At 40.8% G+C, this 20,545-nt stretch overlaps 1 protein-coding gene across 2 annotated transcripts in view; it reads left to right on the top strand.

Moving 5' to 3' along the window:
• The window catches only part of UTRN (utrophin), a 461,667-nt gene that overhangs the window by 130,983 nt on the left and 310,139 nt on the right, over positions 1–20,545 (top strand). For both annotated transcript variants that reach the window (XM_015558521.1, XM_006755401.2), the window contains 9 exons: positions 1,053–1,160; positions 1,446–1,625; positions 2,458–2,627; positions 7,115–7,238; positions 10,088–10,175; positions 14,314–14,543; positions 14,706–14,886; positions 16,804–16,949; positions 17,863–18,075. In XM_015558521.1, coding sequence (XP_015414007.1) covers positions 1,053–1,160; positions 1,446–1,625; positions 2,458–2,627; positions 7,115–7,238; positions 10,088–10,175; positions 14,314–14,543; positions 14,706–14,886; positions 16,804–16,949; positions 17,863–18,075 — 1,440 coding nt within the window. The remainder of the gene's footprint in view (positions 1–1,052; positions 1,161–1,445; positions 1,626–2,457; positions 2,628–7,114; positions 7,239–10,087; positions 10,176–14,313; positions 14,544–14,705; positions 14,887–16,803; positions 16,950–17,862; positions 18,076–20,545) is intronic.

The raw sequence follows: 20,545 nt of genomic DNA on the forward strand, positions 1-20,545 counted from the left end.
TTCTAGCCTTTGGTGTTTTTGGTTAAGGATTGGCATCGGCTATGGAATGTCCTTAGACTCATCTCCTCATTTTTAAGTTCTCTCCAGCCATCAGGAACCGTGAAGCCATCTATAAATCGCCCCCTCTCCTTGTCTCTAAACTGGAATCGGTCTCTTATATGGTGTCTGCACTTTGTATCTTGTGCCATGGTGACTCCTGCACATATCTTATTACCCTTTCTATTGCTGAGGGCAGGACCCACTTTTGTCTTTTATGTCCTTCATCTTCATTCATCTTTGTGTTTGTGTGTAATATAGAGGAAAGGAATAGTTGTAAAATTCACTGATTAAAAAAATACAGTTAGAGAAAGAATTGATTCTATTGCAAACATAGAACCAAGACCTCCCTCCGCCCCCTCCCACTCAGTCTATAGAAAAGAGTTTGTGTGGTAGATGCCACATTTTGGGAAGAATTATCCCGAAGTAGCTATCTTGTTTTCCACCCCTGCTTCAAATTGATCTCTCTACTTCTGCCTAAAACAACAAGTATTGTTGGCCAGTGAAGTTTAACTGTCTTTATACTTTGGACTATCCTCAGACCATAATTGCTGTCGAACCTGGAGTGTTGGTGCGGTTTTGTAGCATGGTGCTCTGGAAAAACCATTAGCTTTGCAGTGTGGGTCCTTGATCTGGCTCTTCTGTGAACTAGCCAAGGGACCTTGGATGTATAACTTGGCTCTCCTCTCTCTCCTTCCCAAAACAAGGGACTGAGACAAGACAATCTCCGAGATTCCCCCTGTCTCTGGAGTGTTACAATGTGATTCTTTTGGAGACTTGAATAGGTTTACTTGTCCAGGAGTGGGGCTAATTTCAGGTTAATCTGTTGCAAATCTAAGAAGGATAATGACTTTTCTGTGTCACTCATGCCTCATGCTTAAGTTTTTGAGGTTCTTCTTATTCAAGACAAGGATAAAGCTTCTAAGAATATAAATGTTAGAGATTTGGGAACTTGATTGAATCGAATTACCAAGTGATTCCCCACATGTATTTCTAACTTTTGTTATTATTTATAGTGCTTGCTGAAAGCTTGGCTAACCGAAAAAGAAGAGGCGTTAAATAAAGTCCAGACGAGCAACTTCAGAGACCAAAAGGAGCTAAGCATCAGTGTTCGCCGCCTGGCTGTAAGTGATGTCATTGTCAGCATCTGTCTTGTAAGCCTGTGATATTTTAGTGTTTTACATCAGTGGTTAAAACCGTTTAGAAAATCCAGAGTAGGACACATTACCCAACACTGGAATGCTGCCGTGGAATGGTCTAGAAGAGTCTTATGTTTTAGCATCAGATACTAGTAATTGCAAGAGTACATTCTCCTATAAAATATATACATGTTTACATGTTCTGACTGGGAAACAGGAAGATAAAGTCTTGTGAAAAGGGAGTGGTCTAACAAATATCTGAAATACTAGATTTTGAAGGAAGACATGGAAATGAAGCGTCAAGCATTGGACCAGCTGAGTGAGATTGGCCAGGATGTGGGCCAATTACTTGATAACCCTAAGGCATCTAAGAAGATCCACAGTGATTCTGAGGAACTGACTCAGAGATGGGATTCTCTGGTTCAGAGGCTAGAAGATTCCTCCAACCAGGTATCGTTTGCTCCAGATAATATGTTGTGCCATTAAGTAGAAGTTAAATTTCAGGTTAGTTTTAGTTTTTATGAAATAAAAGAGTAGTAGCTAAACTAAAAAGTTGGTTCCTTATACCTGGTTTACTATAAAACTGAAAAATTGACATGAAAATGTCTTTTAGTTTTCTAAAGTAAATTTTAATGGATCTTAAAAAAAGGATTAATATCCAGTGATTTAACGCTTGCTAATTGATAACAGACATGAATCCATTAAATGATCTTTAAATTTTATGCATTTGAAAATATTTTAGCGAATTGATAAAAAACCCCAAACTTTGGTTTGTACATGAATGTTCATAGCAACATTATTCATAATAGACAAAAAGTGAAATGACTCAAATATACAGTAGGTGGATTGATTAACAAAATGTGGTATAGACATACAATGGAATATTTTTTGGCAATAAAAATAGTAAGTACTGATATGTGCGATGGCATGGATGAACCTTGAAAACATACAAGTAAAAGGAGCCAGTACCAAGTTTATAGGCACCATGATTCTATCTATATGAACTATATAGGATAGACAAACGCATAGAGACAGAAGGTAGATTAGTGGTTGCCAGGAGCCAAGGTGGGAGAGAGGTTGGGAAGTGACTATTAATGGGTACTGGGTTTCTTTATGAAATAATAATAAAATTATTCTGGGAATAGAAAGTGGGCACGGTTGCATAAGTCTGTACACTAATAACCATTGCATTTACATCATCAAAGAAAGAACTTCCTGGCATATGAATGATATCTCAATAAAGCTGTAATGAAACCTAAAACTTTGGCTGCTCTTATTTCAGGTGACTCAGGCTGTAGGAAAGCTGGGGATGTCCCAGATTCCTCAGAAGGACCTTTTGGAGACTGTTCACATAAGAGAACAAGTGACCACCAAAAGGTCTAAGCAAGAACTGCCTCCACCTCCTCCTCCAAAGAAGAGACAGATCCCCATGGACATGGAAGCAAAGAAAAAGTGAGAACAGACAGACATTTTCCAAACCCAGGACCCCACACTATGTATTTTGTACTCAGCACCTATGTCATACTAATCACAAATGATATGCAAATTTAGACATAATTATTTTTAGGAACCACTTACTACCCCTGAGTGTTCTGAGTATGCTACTTCCCACTGGCTAAGTATCTGTGTTGTCTCGCATGGTTTCATTTATCCTGTGTTCAACCTGAACTTTGTGCTGACACCCTTGCTTCTTCCTTTCCTATTATTTACCTGGAGGATATGATTGCCCATGATCCCTCATTTTTTTCTTTCTTTCACTATCACCATTCTGACAGTCTTGCTCTACTTACATCTCCTTATTGTTTGTGAATCTGCTTTCTTCTCTCAAGTAAAAAAGTACTTAATCCAGGGAAGTAATTAGTCTCCTTTTTTTTCTTTTTTTTTCCCCACCCCTCATTCTTTTTTCTTGTTTTCTTTCTGCCTTTGTTAATTCTATTTTCTAGATTCATTTATAGATTCTTTGTGTTTGGCTTGAAGATTCATCTTTAGCATACGCTATCTTTTCATCTTATTGATTCAAAATAAACTGGGGATCTTTATAAGGGAATCAGTCAGCCCTGGCATAGATAGAATGCCAGCTACCCTGTTAAGCCATGCTGTGGCCCAGGTACCTCACATGTACTGTAGCAGGTAGTCCTCAAAACACCCTTGAGTAGAACTATTGTTCTCTCCCTTTTACAGTAGCATCCCAGTGCTCGGGTAAGTGGGCAGTTAGTTTTGCCTGAATAAAAATGATGTGATTTCACCAATTTAGCTTTTGTCAGACAAAGCAGGATTCCAGTTTTACCAGATGATTTTCATTTTGATGACAGGGCTGTGCGTCCTCCCAATAGCACCTCCTTGCAGGACCAGTGTACCTCCTTGGAACTGTTGCTTTTGGAGCCAAGACAGCAGATGAGGAAGGTGCTTTTGATGTTCATATTGTTGTAGACCTTTCATTTCATGAGTGTTTGTATTCTGCCAATATATCTAGCAATATATCTCTCCAGGGCTGACTCTGTGCTTTTGGAAGCTGAGAAGGTTTTAAAAAACTAGGGTGCATCAGTAAGTTCTGGTACCTATTCCAGTGTAGGTGGGAAAGGGAGGATTCTCCCAACAAGCAGTTCAGGGGACACTAGCTGGGTGTCCTACAATTAAGCTCAATTCTGACACTTCCTACTGGGAGACAGCATCGGATTCTAGGTTAATGGTTCAGTCCAATGAGTTGTTACCGGTGCGTCTAACTGACTGGCTATACATTGGAGGTTCCTAAGACCTCCTCTGTGGGTTTGATTAACTTGTGAGAGTGGCTCACCCAAATCAGAAGCATTTTACTTACTAGACCACTGGTTTATTATAAGGGATATAACCCAGGAACCGCCAGATGGAAGAGATGCCTAGGATAAGAGAAAAAACACAGAGCTTCCACGCCCTCTCCAGGCGGCAACTCTCCTGGCACCTCCACTTGTTCACCGTCCCCGGAAGCGCTCTGAACCTCGTCCTTTTGGATTTTTACAGAGGCTTCATTATCTCGGCATGATTGATTAAATCATTGACCATTGGTGATTGATTCAACTTCCCGCCCCTTTCTCCTCCAGAGGTCAGGATGGTGGGGTGGGACTGAAAGTTCCAACCCCTAATCACATGGTTGGGTCTCCGGGCACCCAGCCTCCATCTTTAGGCGGGGTCCAAAAGTCAGCTCATTCACATAAAAAGTGATAACTGTTGCTCTCATCAGCTAGGAAGTTTCAAGGGTTTTAGGAACTCTGAGCCAGAAATGGGACTAAGACCAAATATATATTTCTTACTATGAATCACAATATCGCAAGTGCATAACTATAAGATCTTAAACACGGCCTGTTGTATAATTTGCATTCTGCTGCAAGAAACACAGTACTGTACCTTTGACTTACTGAGGTCTCATTTCATGTTACAAGGAGCCTGGAGGTAGGGATGGTCGTGCAGCAGCCTGCACATTGTCTCTGCCTTCCTCAGCCTGATGGCTTTCACCCCCAGGCTTGTCTTCTCAGGGTCCCCAAGGTGCTACTGAAGCACGGACATCCTGCACAACCTGCTTTATAGGCAGTAAGGGCAGTTTTTTCTTATTTCTCTCTCTCAAATCAGGGAGACCTTTCCTGGGAGACATCAGCTAAGTTCCCCCAGCCTCACTAGTCAGGACTCAGTCACTTGTCCATGCTCTGGGTGCTTGGGAGGTTGAAGCTGCCCCGCCTCTCCAGCCTTTGTAGTTGTGCTCTAGGGACTCCGGCAGCAAGGAGGAAGTGTGGGGAGGGAGGTGTCTGTTGGGTAAGCAACCAGCTGTGAGGACCACAGTTTTCTAGTTTACTGGTTGATTGAGGTAGACATTCCTTTAGATGGTTCCTGGACAGATAGAAGTTTGAGGATGTCCAGTTCATTCTAATAGAAGGCAGTGAAATCTCAGTATTAGAAATTAAGCCCTAACTCGGCCCCCTCTCAGTCTACCCATGTGTGATGTGATGGGATCCAGAGACTTCCTTGAAAATAAATGTAGCCATAACACAGCTTTGCGATTCAAGCTAGTTCAGTCTTTCTGGGGCAAGACAGAACCATACCTGCTCTTTTTAGTATTTGAGGATAGGCTTCATATTCTAATTTCCCTAAAGTCCAGGGAATTCTTTACCATTTCTATTATAAAATGGCTTCCAGACCCTTAGAAACCACTATCAACTTGTGTTAAAATGAGCTGTCCAAGCGGATATGGGCCTTAAGTAACTGCTGGGCACAACTTCATGTAATAATACAAGCTTCCGAAATGGTGGTTTATTGTCCCTGCTCTTCCCTTGGTGCCGCTGGTGGCTGTTTGCCACTGTAGGGACAGCCGTTTCCTGTAATCTAGATATGGCTAAAGTGACCTGAGCTTTCTCAGAAATAGACTAAGTCTCAAGGTCTTTTAAATGTGTGACCTTCGGGTGGTGCTCCCCTTCTCTGAAAGAGTAAAGAGAAATCAACTGATAAGATGACAGGAGGAGTGTACCTTGGTTTGAGCGGCACACTGACCCCTGGTGATGTACCTGGAGTGTCACGAAATCTTTTCCAAGCTACAAAGAAAATTTACGTGATTGAAAAAGCAAATATCCATATGTTCCTCCTCCTGTTCCTCCTCACTGTGGTTTTCACTAGGAAAACTTTAAGCGAAGTTTCCCAAAAGAATCGGGAAGGACAACCCATGCTCACCTTAAAGTGCCTGAAAGTATCCAGAGGTTGTTTTGAGATGCCCTGGCAGGAGAGTCTGATAAGAGGACAGACGGCCTCAGTTGGACTCGCAGCTCCATCATTTATTAACTTTGTGGCCTGCATCAGTTATTTAAAACTCCCAGAAGCTCAATTCCTTCATCATTCAAAGGGAAGTAATAGTGTATTCTTCATAGGATTGTTGCGAAGAGGCCTTGAGTTAAGAATACACACAGAACGCTTAGAAAAGGGCCTGGTGGATGGCCAGCAATCCTTGAATGTTTCCCTTCTTGTTCCTCCTCACTGTGTTTTGACTTCCCTTCCCAACACCTCTCAAGTCTGCACATTTTCCTTCCTCCCCACTGGCATTACCTGCTCTCTGGCTCCTGTTCCCACCACAGCCCTTTCTCGGGTCTTGCCTCTCTTGATTCTTCTCTGTGAGCACCCCAGGTAAATAGGATCTTGTCAGTCCTATGCTTTAGATCCTTCCCTGGCTCTCAGTTGCCCTTTGTTTAAACCCAAACTCTTTCACCTGTTCTCTAGGGCTGTCTAGTAACTGGTTGGTGTACTCCCTGCCTAGTACTCACCGTTCCAGCCGCATCTAAATACTTGCGGTTTGCAAAGTGTGGTCCTTCCTTTCTTTGTTCTCCCTTTGCGAGGAAAACTTCTGGCTCATTGCTGTTCTACTCCAGGAAGCTATCCCTCCCTGGCTGGATGAGGAGCCGGCCTATGAATTCCTGGAATTAGCACCTTGAAAATTCCTTTTGCTATTGCCCTTCATTTTACATTGCCCTCCCTACAGACTGGGATTGTCTCATTTACTTTCATGTCAAGAGCCCAGACCAGTGCCTGGCATATAACAGGCTCACTTCAGAAACATGCTGAATTAAAGAAGGCATGAACGTTAGCACTGTCCCTACTTGTTCTTTTTTGTCATTATCTTACCAAATCTGTTTTTCATTATCTACGAGCGTTTATAAAAATACAAGTAATTTCTTTAAACATTTCAGCCTTTTAATATTTATTTTCTTTACTTATTAACACGACACTATTATTCTTCTGTTCATACTTTGAATTGTGCACACATGATGTTATGTTGTGTGGTTTCTGTATTTCTGGGTTGGCTCTTTTGTTTGTAGTCTGAGGAGTGTTTAAAACGCTTGCTGGATGGGTGCTGTTCTCTTTCTTGAGCCAAGTGAAACAATAGAAGGAAACGAATGACAAGTGTTAACATCTGAATCTCAAATCAGGTTTGATGCCCTGAGTGCAGAGCTGCTGGACTGGATTTTGAAATCAAAGACTGCCATTCAGGCCACAGAGATAAAAGAATATAAGAAGATGCAAGAGACTTCAGAAATGAAAAAGAAGTTGAAGGTAAAAACATAAAACCAAAAGTACACTAGTGAATAAAATATTTCATCAGGATAGATTTACTTTGGCATAAAGATGGGATGGGACCCAGAAGCTTCCTATACAATAAATGTAGCCATAATGCAGCTTTTAGAACATTGTAGTAAATTTTGAATTGATTCAAGCTGGCTGGGATCAGATCCCTGTGTGGAAGAGAAATTTTTTCTCTTCCTCCTTAACAACTAAGTTGTGTAGGAAGGAACACTTACTTCCTAAGGTGATCTAAATATTATTTCTATTTTTAGCTTGATTAGATCTTTTTTAAAAATTTAAGTTTGTTATTGTTTAAAGTATCACACGAGTCTCCTTCTTCCCCACTGACCTCTCCCCAGCCACTCCCACCCCCCTCTTGATTAGATCTTAATCTGGTACCTAATAATTGTGACTTTGTGTGTGCAGAAGACGTTTTGCTTTCTGAATGCAGCAAACTACAGGAGTACCTCCTTATGAACAGTTATGTGCAATCAGCCACAGCCCAGGAATATTAAATGGAGAATTCTAGAAATAAACAGTTCAGAAGTTTTAAATTGCATGCCGTTCTGAGCGGCATGATGACATCTCGCACTGTCCTGCCTCGCCCCACCTGGGGCGTGAATCCCACCTTTGTTCAGTGTATCCACGTTGTACAGGCTACCCTTCTATTAGTCATTTAGCAGCTGTCTTCGTTATCAGATCGACTGCCGAGGTATCACTGTGCTTATGTGCAATAATGCTTATTTTACTTAATAATGGCCCCAAAGCACAAGAGTAGTGATGCTGGCAGTTTAGATATGTGAAAAGAAAAGGTGGGTATAGTGCAATAAGGTATTTGAGAGAGAGGGAGACCACATATACATAACTTATATTACAACATATTGTTATAATTGTTCTATTTTATTATTAGTATCTTGTTAATTCTTTTTTGTGCCTCATTTATCGTAGTTGTGTATAAATAGGAAGAAATATAGCATATATTGGATTTGGTATTCTTTGTGGTTTCAGACATCTCATGGGGATCTTGGGAAGTATCCCCAAAGATCGGGGGGTTACTATATTTCAACTTTCTTTAATGTATTCTCTTCAGAGAAGAGACACCATTGTTTAAACACAAATGCTAATCAAATGAATGGAGCTTAGCTCTGCTGCTTTGTACCCATATGTGTGTGACTGAAATTGTGACAGGGGGTTGCCGTGATTTCTGTCATTGGTGGTCATTAAGCCTCTGTACATCCTTTCATCAACTATTTGGGCATCTAGAGCAAGCCTGTATTGCATGTACATTAGCAATGGAGTTTGTCGGTCAGGAGCTTGGGGAATGTTTAAAAATTCCCACCTGGAGAATCCCTAGTCTAGTGGTCAGCAAACTGCAGCTCGTGAGCCACATACAGCTTTGGCCCCTTGAGTGTGGCCATGAAGTTTCAATCGCACTGTACGTGCGCGCCCGCACGTGGTATTTTGTGGAAGAGCCATACTCAAGAGGCCACAGTTTGCCGACCACTGCCCTAGTTCAATCCACCACCACCATCAAAGGTATCAAACATCAGTTTGTATAAAGGGGGTAATCATTTTTCTCCGGTTTGATGGTGACTTTTTGCATTAGTACTTAGCTTAACAAAAAGAAATGGTATTTCTTCAACTCTTGTTATTTCTTGACCTTTGACTAAACAAGTGGCTGTGTTACTTAGTCACATGAAAGTCTGTGTGGATCAAAATAGGAAGGCTGTATTTATTTGACAGTGCTTACATGTATCATCAGTTAGAAGGGGCATCCTTCTCTGGATTGTCTGGTTGAAATAATATGGGTTTCCTACAAGTTTTTATTGAGCTATTATAGATACATTTTGAGTAGTTAATATCAATTGGGAATTGAGGAGATGGAAAAATTTCAAATACTGAGTGTGCACACAGGTGTGTATGTGTGTGTATGTATTCTCGTGATCTTATTCAGCCCTTTCTTAGAGGTTGTGGAGTTTGTCTTCACAACCCAAGCACAATTAAGCCATTTTTAAAACATAAAGAACAAAATGCTTTAGTTTGGATCCTAAAGTATGTTGGAATTATTTATAAATTATGTATGGATTTATGTTGATGATTGAAGTTTGCAATACACCCTAGACTTAATATAATACCAACAAAAAATACTGCGGCTCAAATTATTTTGGTCTCTTTTTCTTTATTTTTTTAAAAATGATTTTTATTGATTTTAGAGAGGAAGGGAGAGGGACAGAGAGGTTGAAACATCAGTGATGAGAGAGAATCATTGATCAGCTACCTCCTGCATGCCCCCTACTGGGGACTGAGCCTGCAACGCAGGCATGTGCCGTTGACCACAGTCAAACCTGGGATCCTTCAGTCAATAGGCCGACATGGTATTCACTGAGCCAAACTAGCGAGGGCTGTTTCTTATTCTTGTTAATTTTTGTTCAGTGATCTCTGTCTGAGCACATTCAGTTCACTGGATGCAAACCCTTATTTTTATGCTGTGGCATATGTGGAGGCTATTATATGTGAATAGTTAGATATCCTGGATCTAAACCACTAATTTTACTTATTTCCTCTTGATAGAAACTTATAACTATAGTGTAAAATTTTAAAAAAAACCACCCAAGTTTTTTATTGTTTGTTTTAATATACCTTTTAAAATTTAATCATCTCTGGTGCTCTGGAAAGTGACCTGCAGTTGCATAGTTGTGTATGGTAGTATCCTCTTAGGTAAACAGTGTGACACCTAAAGGGAATGTGGAAGGGACTTTAAACACTAAAACTTAAAAGAGTATTAGCATTACATTGAGAAGAAAGTTTGCAACATTCTTATATTGAGACTTTATTTCCAGGGAATAGAAAAAGAACAGACAGAAAGAAGACCCAGACTAGACGAATTAAACAAAACTGGACAAATCCTTTTGGAGCAAATGGGAAAAGGTGAGACCCTTGATTTTTTTTTTTTAATGTGTTTTTAGATGGTGGCATTGCATCATATTTACAGTTTGACAAATCAAATATTTATGTTTTGATACTCTAACCCTCTTTGCTAGAAGAGTGGTTTTCAGAAACTTTTTTGTCAGCAAAATGTTTTTTTCCAAATGAAATCTGATGCTGAGGCTGATTTATCAAACTGATAAAAGCAAAGTTGTTCTGCTTTTAGACAGGATCAGGGAACCTAAAACTCTGATATCTCAGCAAAACAGTTACATTCCACTGCATAGATTTTTAAAATCTTCTCCTTTGGGGTATATGTTGGGAAATTTTTTTTGTGTGTATGTGTGAGGTGGGGAGTGGTTATAAAAGAAAATTTTTTGCTTTGGCAACATCAGAGAGATAAAGTTACATTAAGGCATGAATTTTGTGACCTAATATCTGCTTTTTTAATTTCATAGGAAACCTTTTATTCTTTGCATTACCATTTTTTGAGCTTTGGTAGGACTGGAAATGCATTCATTACAGAACCCTGATTCTATTTATTTAATATGTTATTAAAATTTTTTAGGGTGGGGTGGGAAGCTGAGAAATGGGGGCACTGATCTGACTAGGGATTATATGTTCTGGGTTTAATTTTATCATTTTCTGAAGGTGTTTGCTTTTTATTAGTGAGAAAATAAAAATGATTTTTTAAAGTTCCCCACTGTCGTTCCATGTTATCCATTATTGTAATTTTATAGAATTGCATATTATTTCTCCACATGTGGTTAGTGCTGAAAGTCCTTCAACAGAAATGAGAGCACAATTGGGCGATCCTCTCTGTTCCCCTTTCTCCTCCCCTAGAAATTTGAAGTAAGTCCTAGAACACTGAAAATTAATAAGAGGATGTTTTTTCTAGGGTGTAATCTGGCCATAGTCTACCTAGGTAAGGAGGCAGGTAAATGATTCAGTTCAATTAGAAAAGCATATTCAAATAATCATGTCAAGAATATGTATTTTATCCTTTTTAAGTAATTAGTAAAATGGGGAGCTATCAATTTGGCTCTGATTAGTCCTTTACGAGTTGGGTGTTCTATAGAGGTAGAAAAGTTATTATTTTGTGTCTCTGGGAGCAAAACAATTATTTTAAAAAAACTGTGTGTAGGTTTCCTTTTTTATGCTGCAAATTGTACTTTCGTTATTACTTGATATTGGTCCAACCTATATTATCTCAAGCTTGGAGGAGGGAGATTTAAATTCTGAGAATTGGTTTGAAGGGGCAACACAAATGGATCATGAAATACTGTCAATGAATAAACAAAGGAATTGGAGACGCTGCTTCGGCTTCCCTAGTACCTAATGTGAGCACCCATTGCCTGTTGTCTAAATGAGCAGCGATACTTTTTCATCTCAAAACCGTGTTTACCTGCTTGATTTTCTTTCTTGTTTTGCACAAAGTGTTGACATGAAAATGAAGTGGTTGACGTTATTCTTTTGTCCTCTCAGAATAAAATGACCTGGCGGAAGCACAGCCTCCGTTTCCATCGCTCAGTTAGTTGTCAGGAAGATGTTAATGTGTTTTGCCTATGACCCCCATTAACAGGGATGATTGAACTTGGACTGTGGTGTGAATGTCTTGCATAGGTCTAATTAATATTCTGTTACCTGCCTGACAGACAGTGAACTTCAGCCACTGCCATGGGTGATGTATTCAAACCATGTCAGGTGTGCATTTCTAATTTTCAGTGGATACAGGATGTTATAGGAATTTTTGAAATTGCATCGTTTGTGGGTCTTAAGTGAACTTTCATTGTACTTGCCTTTTTTTCCTCAGTGCTCTCATTACCCTGGATTTCGATGGTACATATTTACAAAGTATAATTGTCTTTATTGGCCTCCTGTCTTCCCAACATACATGCTCTCCTGTGCAGATTTCTCATACTTTTTCATAGTACTTTTACAGATTTTATATGACAAAAGCTATTATTATATACTAGTGGCCTGGTGTACGAAATTTGTGCACAGGGGGTGGGAGGGGTGTCCCTCAGCCCAGCCTGCACCCTCTCCAATCTGGGACCCCTCGGGGGATGTCTGACTATCTGTTTAGGTGGGATCGGGCCTAAACTGGCAGTTGGACATCCCTCTTGCAATCCGGGACTGCTGGCTCCTAATCACTCACCTGCCTGCCTGCCTGATTGCCCCTAACCACTCTGCCTGTCGGCCTGCATGCCCCCAACTCCCCCCACTCCCGGCCTGCTTGCTCCCAACTGCTCCCACTGCCGGCCTGCTTGCCCCCACCTGCCCTCCCCGCTGGTCTGCTTGCCCCCAACTGCCCCCTGCTGGCCCAGTCTAATTAGCATATTTCTTTTTATTAGTATAGATAGAGGCCTGGTACACGGGTGGGGGTTGGCTGGTTTGCCCTGAAGGGTGTCCTGGTTCAGGGTAGGGGTTCCCTTGGGGGGCAGGGCAGCCTGGGCAAGGGCTGTGGTGGTTTATAGGCCGGCCACACACTTATTGGGGTGGAGGTCCCCACTGGGGATGTTGCCAGCCTGGGTGAGGGGCTGGGGCAGTTTGCCAGGCTGGCCATGGCCCCCAGCCACCCAAGCTCCCAGTGGATGCTGGCTGGAAGCAGGTATCTGGGATTTATTTAGCTTCTATAATTGAAACTTTGTTGCCTTTTTTGGAGTCCTCAGCCGGCCGGGGCAATTGGGAAGCTTGACTTCCTCCATCGCCAGTGCAACCAAGCCTCCTGCTTGCTCCAGCTCCGTGGTTGCTGGCCGCCATCTTGGTGCCAGGTGACCCAAGCCTCCCTCGGCTCAGGCTGGCTCCGTGGTGAACCGCCCACAGGCCCCTCCTTTGGTGGCCGGCCCAGGCGGGAAGCTTGGCTTCCTCCGTCTCTGGGGGCAACCCAAGCCTCCCGCTGCTCCAGCTGGCTCTGTGGCCACCATCTTTGTTCCACTAATCTGCATATTCCCTCCTGATTGGCTGTGGGGCATGCAGAGGTAGGTCAATTTATATATTTGTCTATTATTAGAGTAGATAACTTGATTATTTCTATGAATATCCTAACTCTCAAAAATGTGAGATAAGCCCTAGCAGGTTTGGCTAAGTGGATTGAGCATCGGCCTGCGAACTAATGGGTCTCGGGTTCAATTCTGGTCAAGGTCACATGCCAGGTTGCAGGCTTGATCCCCAGTGAGTGGCACCCAAGAGGCAGGTGATCATTGGTTCTCTCTCATCATTGATATTTCTATCTCTCTCTCCCTCTTCCTCCCTGAAGTAAAAAAAAAAAAAAAAAGTGAGATAAGCAAAATTATATATAAGATAAACAAGTCCTGGGGATATGTATCAAAATAAATAAGTAAAACTGTTGGGATATTCCCGCTTAAAAGTAAGTATAAGATGCCAGTAGTAAGCATAATGGCATTTTTTCTGAGGTATTTCTGAAGTAGATAATATTACTGCTGCATTGATGTTTTGGTGTTTGCTGGTCTGTGCGTGGCGTGCCGGGTACGCTTGCTGATGCTTGCGGGTCTGGATGCTGGCTGACTGTCCCTACACTCCCCAGGCTGCTCCCAGCACTGGGAATTCTTGCTATTCATTTTGCAAATCCTATGACACTGGTTTGGTCACCAAAAACTTAAGCTGCCTTCTGGTTTTTGTAGCCAGCTGCCCTTTTTCTGATTACAGAGCATCTACCTTCTGATGTCAGAGCCCCAGACACCTCCAGACAGTCCGTTTTATTTCCCTGGCTTAGGCTAGAAGCTAGCAGAGTTCCAGGATGCCAAGGATGCAAACACACCTTGCATAGGAAAGGCGGTGGCTGACGTTCTGAGCTCTACTGATGGTCCTTTTTGTGATAGTCACACCACTCCTGAAAGACCATTTCAAGCTCCCCCTCTCTCACTTTGGTCAAGCAATTGAGCAGTTATTTTTAGCAGCAGCAGCAGCAGCATATTATTGCATCATTATAATTTAGATTTTATATTTATTTATTTATTTTTATTTCATGACTATATATTTTTTGTTTTGTTAAAAGGGACTTACGGAATGATCATTATATGTGAGATTACCTCATTATTTTGAGTATGTTAGAATCTTTATAACAAATTCCAAACTTTAGGATATATGAAGTGTTTGCTTATTTTTCATGTCTGTGTAGAAGGCCTTCCGACTGAAGATATAAAGCATATCCTGGAGAAGGTATTATCAGAATGGAAGACTGTATCTCAGCATTTGGAAGATCTGGCAAGAAAGATTCAGCTCCAGGAAGATACAAACACTTACTTTAAGCAACTTGACGAGCTTGACAAGACCATAAAGACAAAGGAGGAGTGGCTAGAACATGCCTCCTCTTCGTCATCCCCCCAGCAGGCCTTGCGGAGTGTGAAGGTAGAGAGACACCATGCGGATGTGAAAGAATTCTGTGCCCAGTCCTGTATTGAAGGGAATGCTCCTTGTGTGATGACCATTAGGTTAATTCTGCTCTGATCAACTTTCTGTGAGGACGTCCATCCTCCGGTGAGTTGTGTGACCCGATTTTCTCGTCCACAGCGGGAACTGACGAGTCTCCTTGGCCTCCACCCCAGAATTGAAACGGTGCGTGCCAGCTGCGCAGCCCTGAAGTCTAGGCCTTCTGCCCCCGATTTTGTCCAGCAGAGCTTTGAACGCCTCCTGGGCCGCTACCGATCTGTGCAGCAGGATTTAGAGGATCGTCAGCAACAGCTAGAGAACGGTAAACGTGCTGTCTCCTGCATCACCTCCCTGTTCGCCCTAACTGAAGAATTCCTCCCAATATTTGGGCCTTTAGCACATTGGCTTGTTTTGTAGGACACGCACTCTGTTTTCCTCTGTGCCTGCTACTGTTCCAGGTCAGAAAGCACATTCAGGCTATTTCCTGGATTCACAATTGTTTGTGAAAATACAAACAGCTTTCACCTGCTCTAAAACCGTGTGGTAACAGGGCATCAGGCTTTTATTAGAGGGTGCTGTTCCTCCCTTTCCTTTAAGGAGGCCAGTCGATATCATTACGAAGGGCTAAAAAGAAGGGTAAGTTTACTTCAGTTTGCTCAAGCTGGTTCAAGTTTTAGCAGTCCCATTTTCCCTTTTAAAGGAAACCATGTTCCTGGTTTGAAGTCTGAACATTTTAAAAGGAGTTTTTACTTTTAGAATAAACCTGGTTTTGGCAAGTTAGCTGTTAAAAGTTTTGAGGGCATATTCCTCAGGTAACGTTTTTTCTCTTTAGCCGTTGTTTAAGTCAGGAATTGTGTTGTATTAGGTAATGTTATGGGCAGTGCATGTTAAAAAGCTGCACATTTAACCATACCCTTACCTGCAGCAACTGTAGATTGTGTATTGGTGAGCAAATGTGTCACATGCCCTTCCTTCTGGAAAGGCACTTAGACACCATACTCTTTGTTCATAGAATTCAGTTAACATGGAATGTCAAATGTTTGACATTACAACCTCTTTTTGAATCTACTGTTACAAAATATGCTTTCCTTTTTGATAAGGACCCATAGACAATTGAAAGGTTTAGTTACTTAAAAATTCAATTTATTTTTATTTTTTGGGGTTTTTCATTGTGGCAAAATACATGTAACATTAATTTGACCACTTTAACCATTTTTAAGGGTGGAGTTCAGTAGTGTTAAATCTACTCTCATTGTTGTGCAACCAATCCCCAGAGCTCATTTCATCTTGTAAAACTGAAACTATACCCATTAAACAAGAGTTCTCCATTTCCCCCACCCTCTAGCCCTTGGCAACCACCATTCTACTTTCAGTTTCAATGAGTTTGACTACCCTAGATTCCTCATATAAGTGGAATCAAGTAGTTTTTGTTTTCTTGTGACTGGCTTATGTTGCTTAGTATAAGATTCTCTAAGTTCATCTATGAACTTAGCGTAGCATCAGAATTCCTTTCTTTTTTAAGGCTGAGTAATATTCCATTGTGTGTATGCACTACATTTTGTTTAGCCATTCATTTGTCGATGGGCATCTGGGTGTTTCCACCTTTTGCCTGTTCTGAATAATGCTGCTAGTTTTACTTTTGCTGCTAGCTGGTTTCATCACTTTGTGCTTCAAATAAGTTTACCCCTTTCCACACAAGCATTGCTTATCTGTGGTTTTTACATTTGCGGGTGCAGTAGAGTTCATTCCAGTTGGCGTTTGAAGTCATTGTTTCTCAGGGTGCCTGCAGCAGCCTGGTGTGGTGTCCCATATAGTGTCCACCACTCTGCGATGGCAGTCCGTCTGCACACGTGTGCTTAGAGGAAGCCTGGCTGAAGGGATCTTTGTTTTCTTTTGTTCTTTGCATAGCTACTGGGGAAAAAGAGATGATATGAGACAGAGAAGCATTGTAGTACCATCTTCAGAGAGACATTTCATCATGACACAATGAAGAAAAATGATAGTGGGTTAGTTAATATTTCAAACATCAACATCCATAGGAATGATGTCACTGTCTGACTCTCAGAGATGCCAGTGAATGATTTCAGCAGCTAACAGAGACCCTTTTAAATTTTAATTACAGCGCTTAACTTTTTTTTGTACTAGAATTCCCTTAGTATATACAGAAGATTAATGTTATATACAGTAATATTAAGCTTCTAGCATTGTTCTCTCAAACTAAGTATTTTTAAATAAACAGAAATGAAGAGCCAACCTGGACATGCGTATTTGGAAACGTTGAAAACTCTGAAAGATATGCTAAATGATTTAGAAAGCAAGGCCCAGACATCGTTGGATGTCTTGAATGAACCTGCAAAGGTGGAGAAGGCCCTGCAGGAAAAAAAGGTAATATATATTTTAGGTCTTAGAAATCTAGAGTCACTTCTAATATGTCACATATTTTGAAATATATTTTTCAACTATTTAAAAAGCGTTAGTCATTTTTGGTCATAATTGGCCAAAAATTTCTTACAATTGGAAGCTACTATAATGTAGCACCTTAGCTAAAAGAAAAGATAGTCATATTAGATATTTTAATAGAATGAAACCATATTTTTCTTCTATTGTAATTAACTTAAAATTCTCAACCTATTTATAATCTAAAATATATTTAACAAAATGAACAATATCAATTAAATTGACGTGTTGTACTTTTTCCATGCTGAGGAAAAATGCTTCTCTGGTCATTTAGGGTACATGGCTCTGAACCATTTCATCAGATAAAGCAGGCCACCGAGTGAGCCCCACACCTGGGCCCTCACTGGGTGTGTTATTACAGAGGGTTTAGTGTAGAGAATGCACTACACTACACTACATGTGCACTCACCCACATACAACTCATGAAGGGAAAGCTTTAACTTTTCTGATTGTGCTTATTTTTTTGATGAATTTTTCACAGTCTTTGAAAAATATACTTTTATTGATTTTAGAGAAGAAGGGAAAGGGGGAGAGAGAGAGAAACATCAATGATGAGAGAGAATCATCAACCACCTGCCTCCTGCATGCACCCTACTGGGGATTGAACCAGTAACCAGGCATGTGCCCTGACTGGGAATCAAACTGTGACCTCCTGGTTCATAGGTCAGTGCTCCACCACTGAGCCACACTGGCTGGGCCACAGTTTTTTTTTGTTTTTGTTTTTTTATTTTTTATTTAATGCTTTTTAAAAGGTGACTTTTAATTGTTTATAGCTCACATTATTACATCTGTACAGGTAAATTGTTGTGCATATTGTTAATCTTTTAACATTTTCTTCCAGGCTCTTGATGAAATCCTTGAGAATAAAAAACCTACATTACTTAAACTTGCAGAAGAAACAAAGGCCTTGGAGAAAAATGTTTCCCCAGATGTAGGAAAAATGTATAATCAAGAATTTAATGATGTTCAAGGAAAGTGGAACCAAGTGAAGGTCAAGGTTTCCAAAGATCTGCATTTGCTTGAAGAAATTATCCCCAAACTGAGAGCTTTTGAGGTAAATCTAGAGGCTATTAGGAGTTTATGTTTATTCCAGGGTAAAATAGTAGTTATCATGTAAGACTCAAATATCTATTATTTGAATATCTTGCATTTTTTTCTACTGCCACATTTATTATGTACTTAAGTAGGGATTTATAACTTGCCTAACAAAGCTGTATGTTTACTGTGCTGGAGAGCACAAAGATAAGAGAAAATTACTTAAAAATGGTCAAAATAAAGTTTCAGGGATGAAGAGCTCACATGATATACAGACTGGTGACTAGATTGCAGGGGTACCTCAGAGTGGTCAAAGTTGCCCGGGTAGCAGCAGATACCTGAGTCTTTGAGGCTGGTCTTCTTTTTTAAGGCTTTAGATATTTGGAGTTGAAAAATCTGAACTAGGCCCTCAACAGACTGTGTCAGATTGGAAAAGCAGGTAATTTGAGGTGCACGAAAATTCAGAAATGGGATCCTTTGCTACGTATGAAAATGTCTACAGAGGAAGAAGCAATGATAAAATCCCAGAGGAAAGGATAAATGTGAGCACATAAGGAGAAAATGGTAAAAGTCAATGTCAGAATATTAAACACTTCCCTGTGAGGAAGATGGAGAAGTCGAGTTTCCAAACCGCCTGGTTTTGCAATAGGCAATATCTGGATGAAGAGTGATCCCATCATACTCACCCCCCACAGGCTCTGTGTCCTCCTGAGCCTCCTTACCTGAGTCTTTTGTGCATGTTTTTTTGCACGCAAGTATCCCAAAATGTGCTTCTAGAACAGAACCTGGCTCAGAGAAGGCACTCCATAAATATTTCCAATGCCTGAAATGAGATCAGTACTAGGAGGTTTAGCTATGGAACTACATATCCCAAGAGAACATATGTAAGAGATTATGTATATTTATATATTTGGATTTAGATCCCAAGAGAATTTGTGTTAAAGGTGATGTTAAAAAGGTGAGAAGATTAAAAATGAAGAAAATAATTATTGAGAATGATGGTTTAAAAATTAAAATCAGAGGACATGTAGTAGAAGAGGGTGGGGAAGGCTGTACAGATGAGTGTGAAAGGATCCAGAATGATGAGATGACAGTGGTGACCATTGAACTTGGAGGGAAGCTCTTTGGCCCAAGAACCAATGGACAGGTCCAGTGAATGACGAGGAGGAGAGTAAAGATGGCAAGGGTTTTGTGTGTGTGTGTGTGTGTGTGTGTGTGTGAGTGTGTGTGTGTGTGGTGGTGGTGGTGGAGGAGGAGGAAGGAAGTGGTTTTCTCTAAGTGTAAGTTTTAGTTCTATACTGAGATATCAATAGAATAAACCTGTAGTTTCCAATTGGTGTGCTGCAAGAATTCTTAAAACATGCAGTACTTGACCAGTCAGGGGGCACTGAACTCTTTTCCCTTAGATTGTAAAGTTAAAAAAAAAAAAAAGATAATAGCCAACACAGCAATAGCTGTACAGTGTGAACAAATCAAAATTACACCTATTTTTTTGTCAGGTTGGCAAAAAATATATTTTTTGGTGTTCCACCAAAGTTTAGTAATTAATTTATGTGTTCCATGAGATGAAAAAGGTTGAAATGGCTGGATTAAATCATTCATTTTGAAGAAGAGTATGTTATGTGTAGCTTAGTATTTTTGACTCACTTAACATTGTGAGTGGATCCACTTCCCCTCGTCTGTCTTCAGTTATAATTCTTTCCAGCTTTAAAAACCAGAATTACCTTTATTCACAATTCTAAAAATTTTGGGTGGTATCCAAGCATTGGATTATCAGTGGTTCTTAGGCCAGGGGTGATTTTGCCCCCTAGAGGACATTTGTTATTGCTTCCAGACAGTTTGTTTGCTGCAACATGGGAGAAGAGAGGGTGCTATTGGCTCTAGTGGTAGGGACCCAGGCTGCAGGTGAACATCCTACAGTGCACAGGACAGTAGTGCTAAGGTTGAGCAATGCTGGATTAAATCTTTCCCATCTTTTCAAAAGATCATTTTTTTTTCTCAAATTTTAATCCTAGATGTAGTTCAGGAAATTCATAGGTGAAGACTAACCCAAAGGTTAATCTACTTTTGACTCTTAAAAGTGTATTATAGGGAGAGGGAAGTTCGGGGTGGGGGGGGTGTGTGAGTAGCGAGAGATTAACCAAAGAATTTATATGCATATGTGCATAAACCATGGACACAGACAATAGTGTGGTGAAGGCCTAGGGGGGCCAGAGTAGGGTGGAGAGGGTTGAAAGGAAAAAAAGGGGGACACCCTATCTAATAAAAGATAAAAAGGGTAATTAACCGTACCTCCGCTATGCTTCCCATTGGCTAATCAGGGCGATAGGCAAATTAACTGCCAACAAAGATGGCGAATGGCAGCCAAGCAGCTGAAGCGAGCAGGAGGCTTGCATGCTCTAGTGATGGAGGAAGCCAAGGTTCCCCGCCTGCTGCAGCCCAGCTCCGAGCTCCGAAAGCAACAATGTTTCAATTATAGAAGCTAAACA

This window comes from Myotis davidii, unplaced genomic scaffold, assembly GCF_000327345.1.
Source record: "Myotis davidii unplaced genomic scaffold, ASM32734v1 scaffold292, whole genome shotgun sequence".
NCBI lineage: Eukaryota > Metazoa > Chordata > Mammalia > Chiroptera > Vespertilionidae > Myotis > Myotis davidii.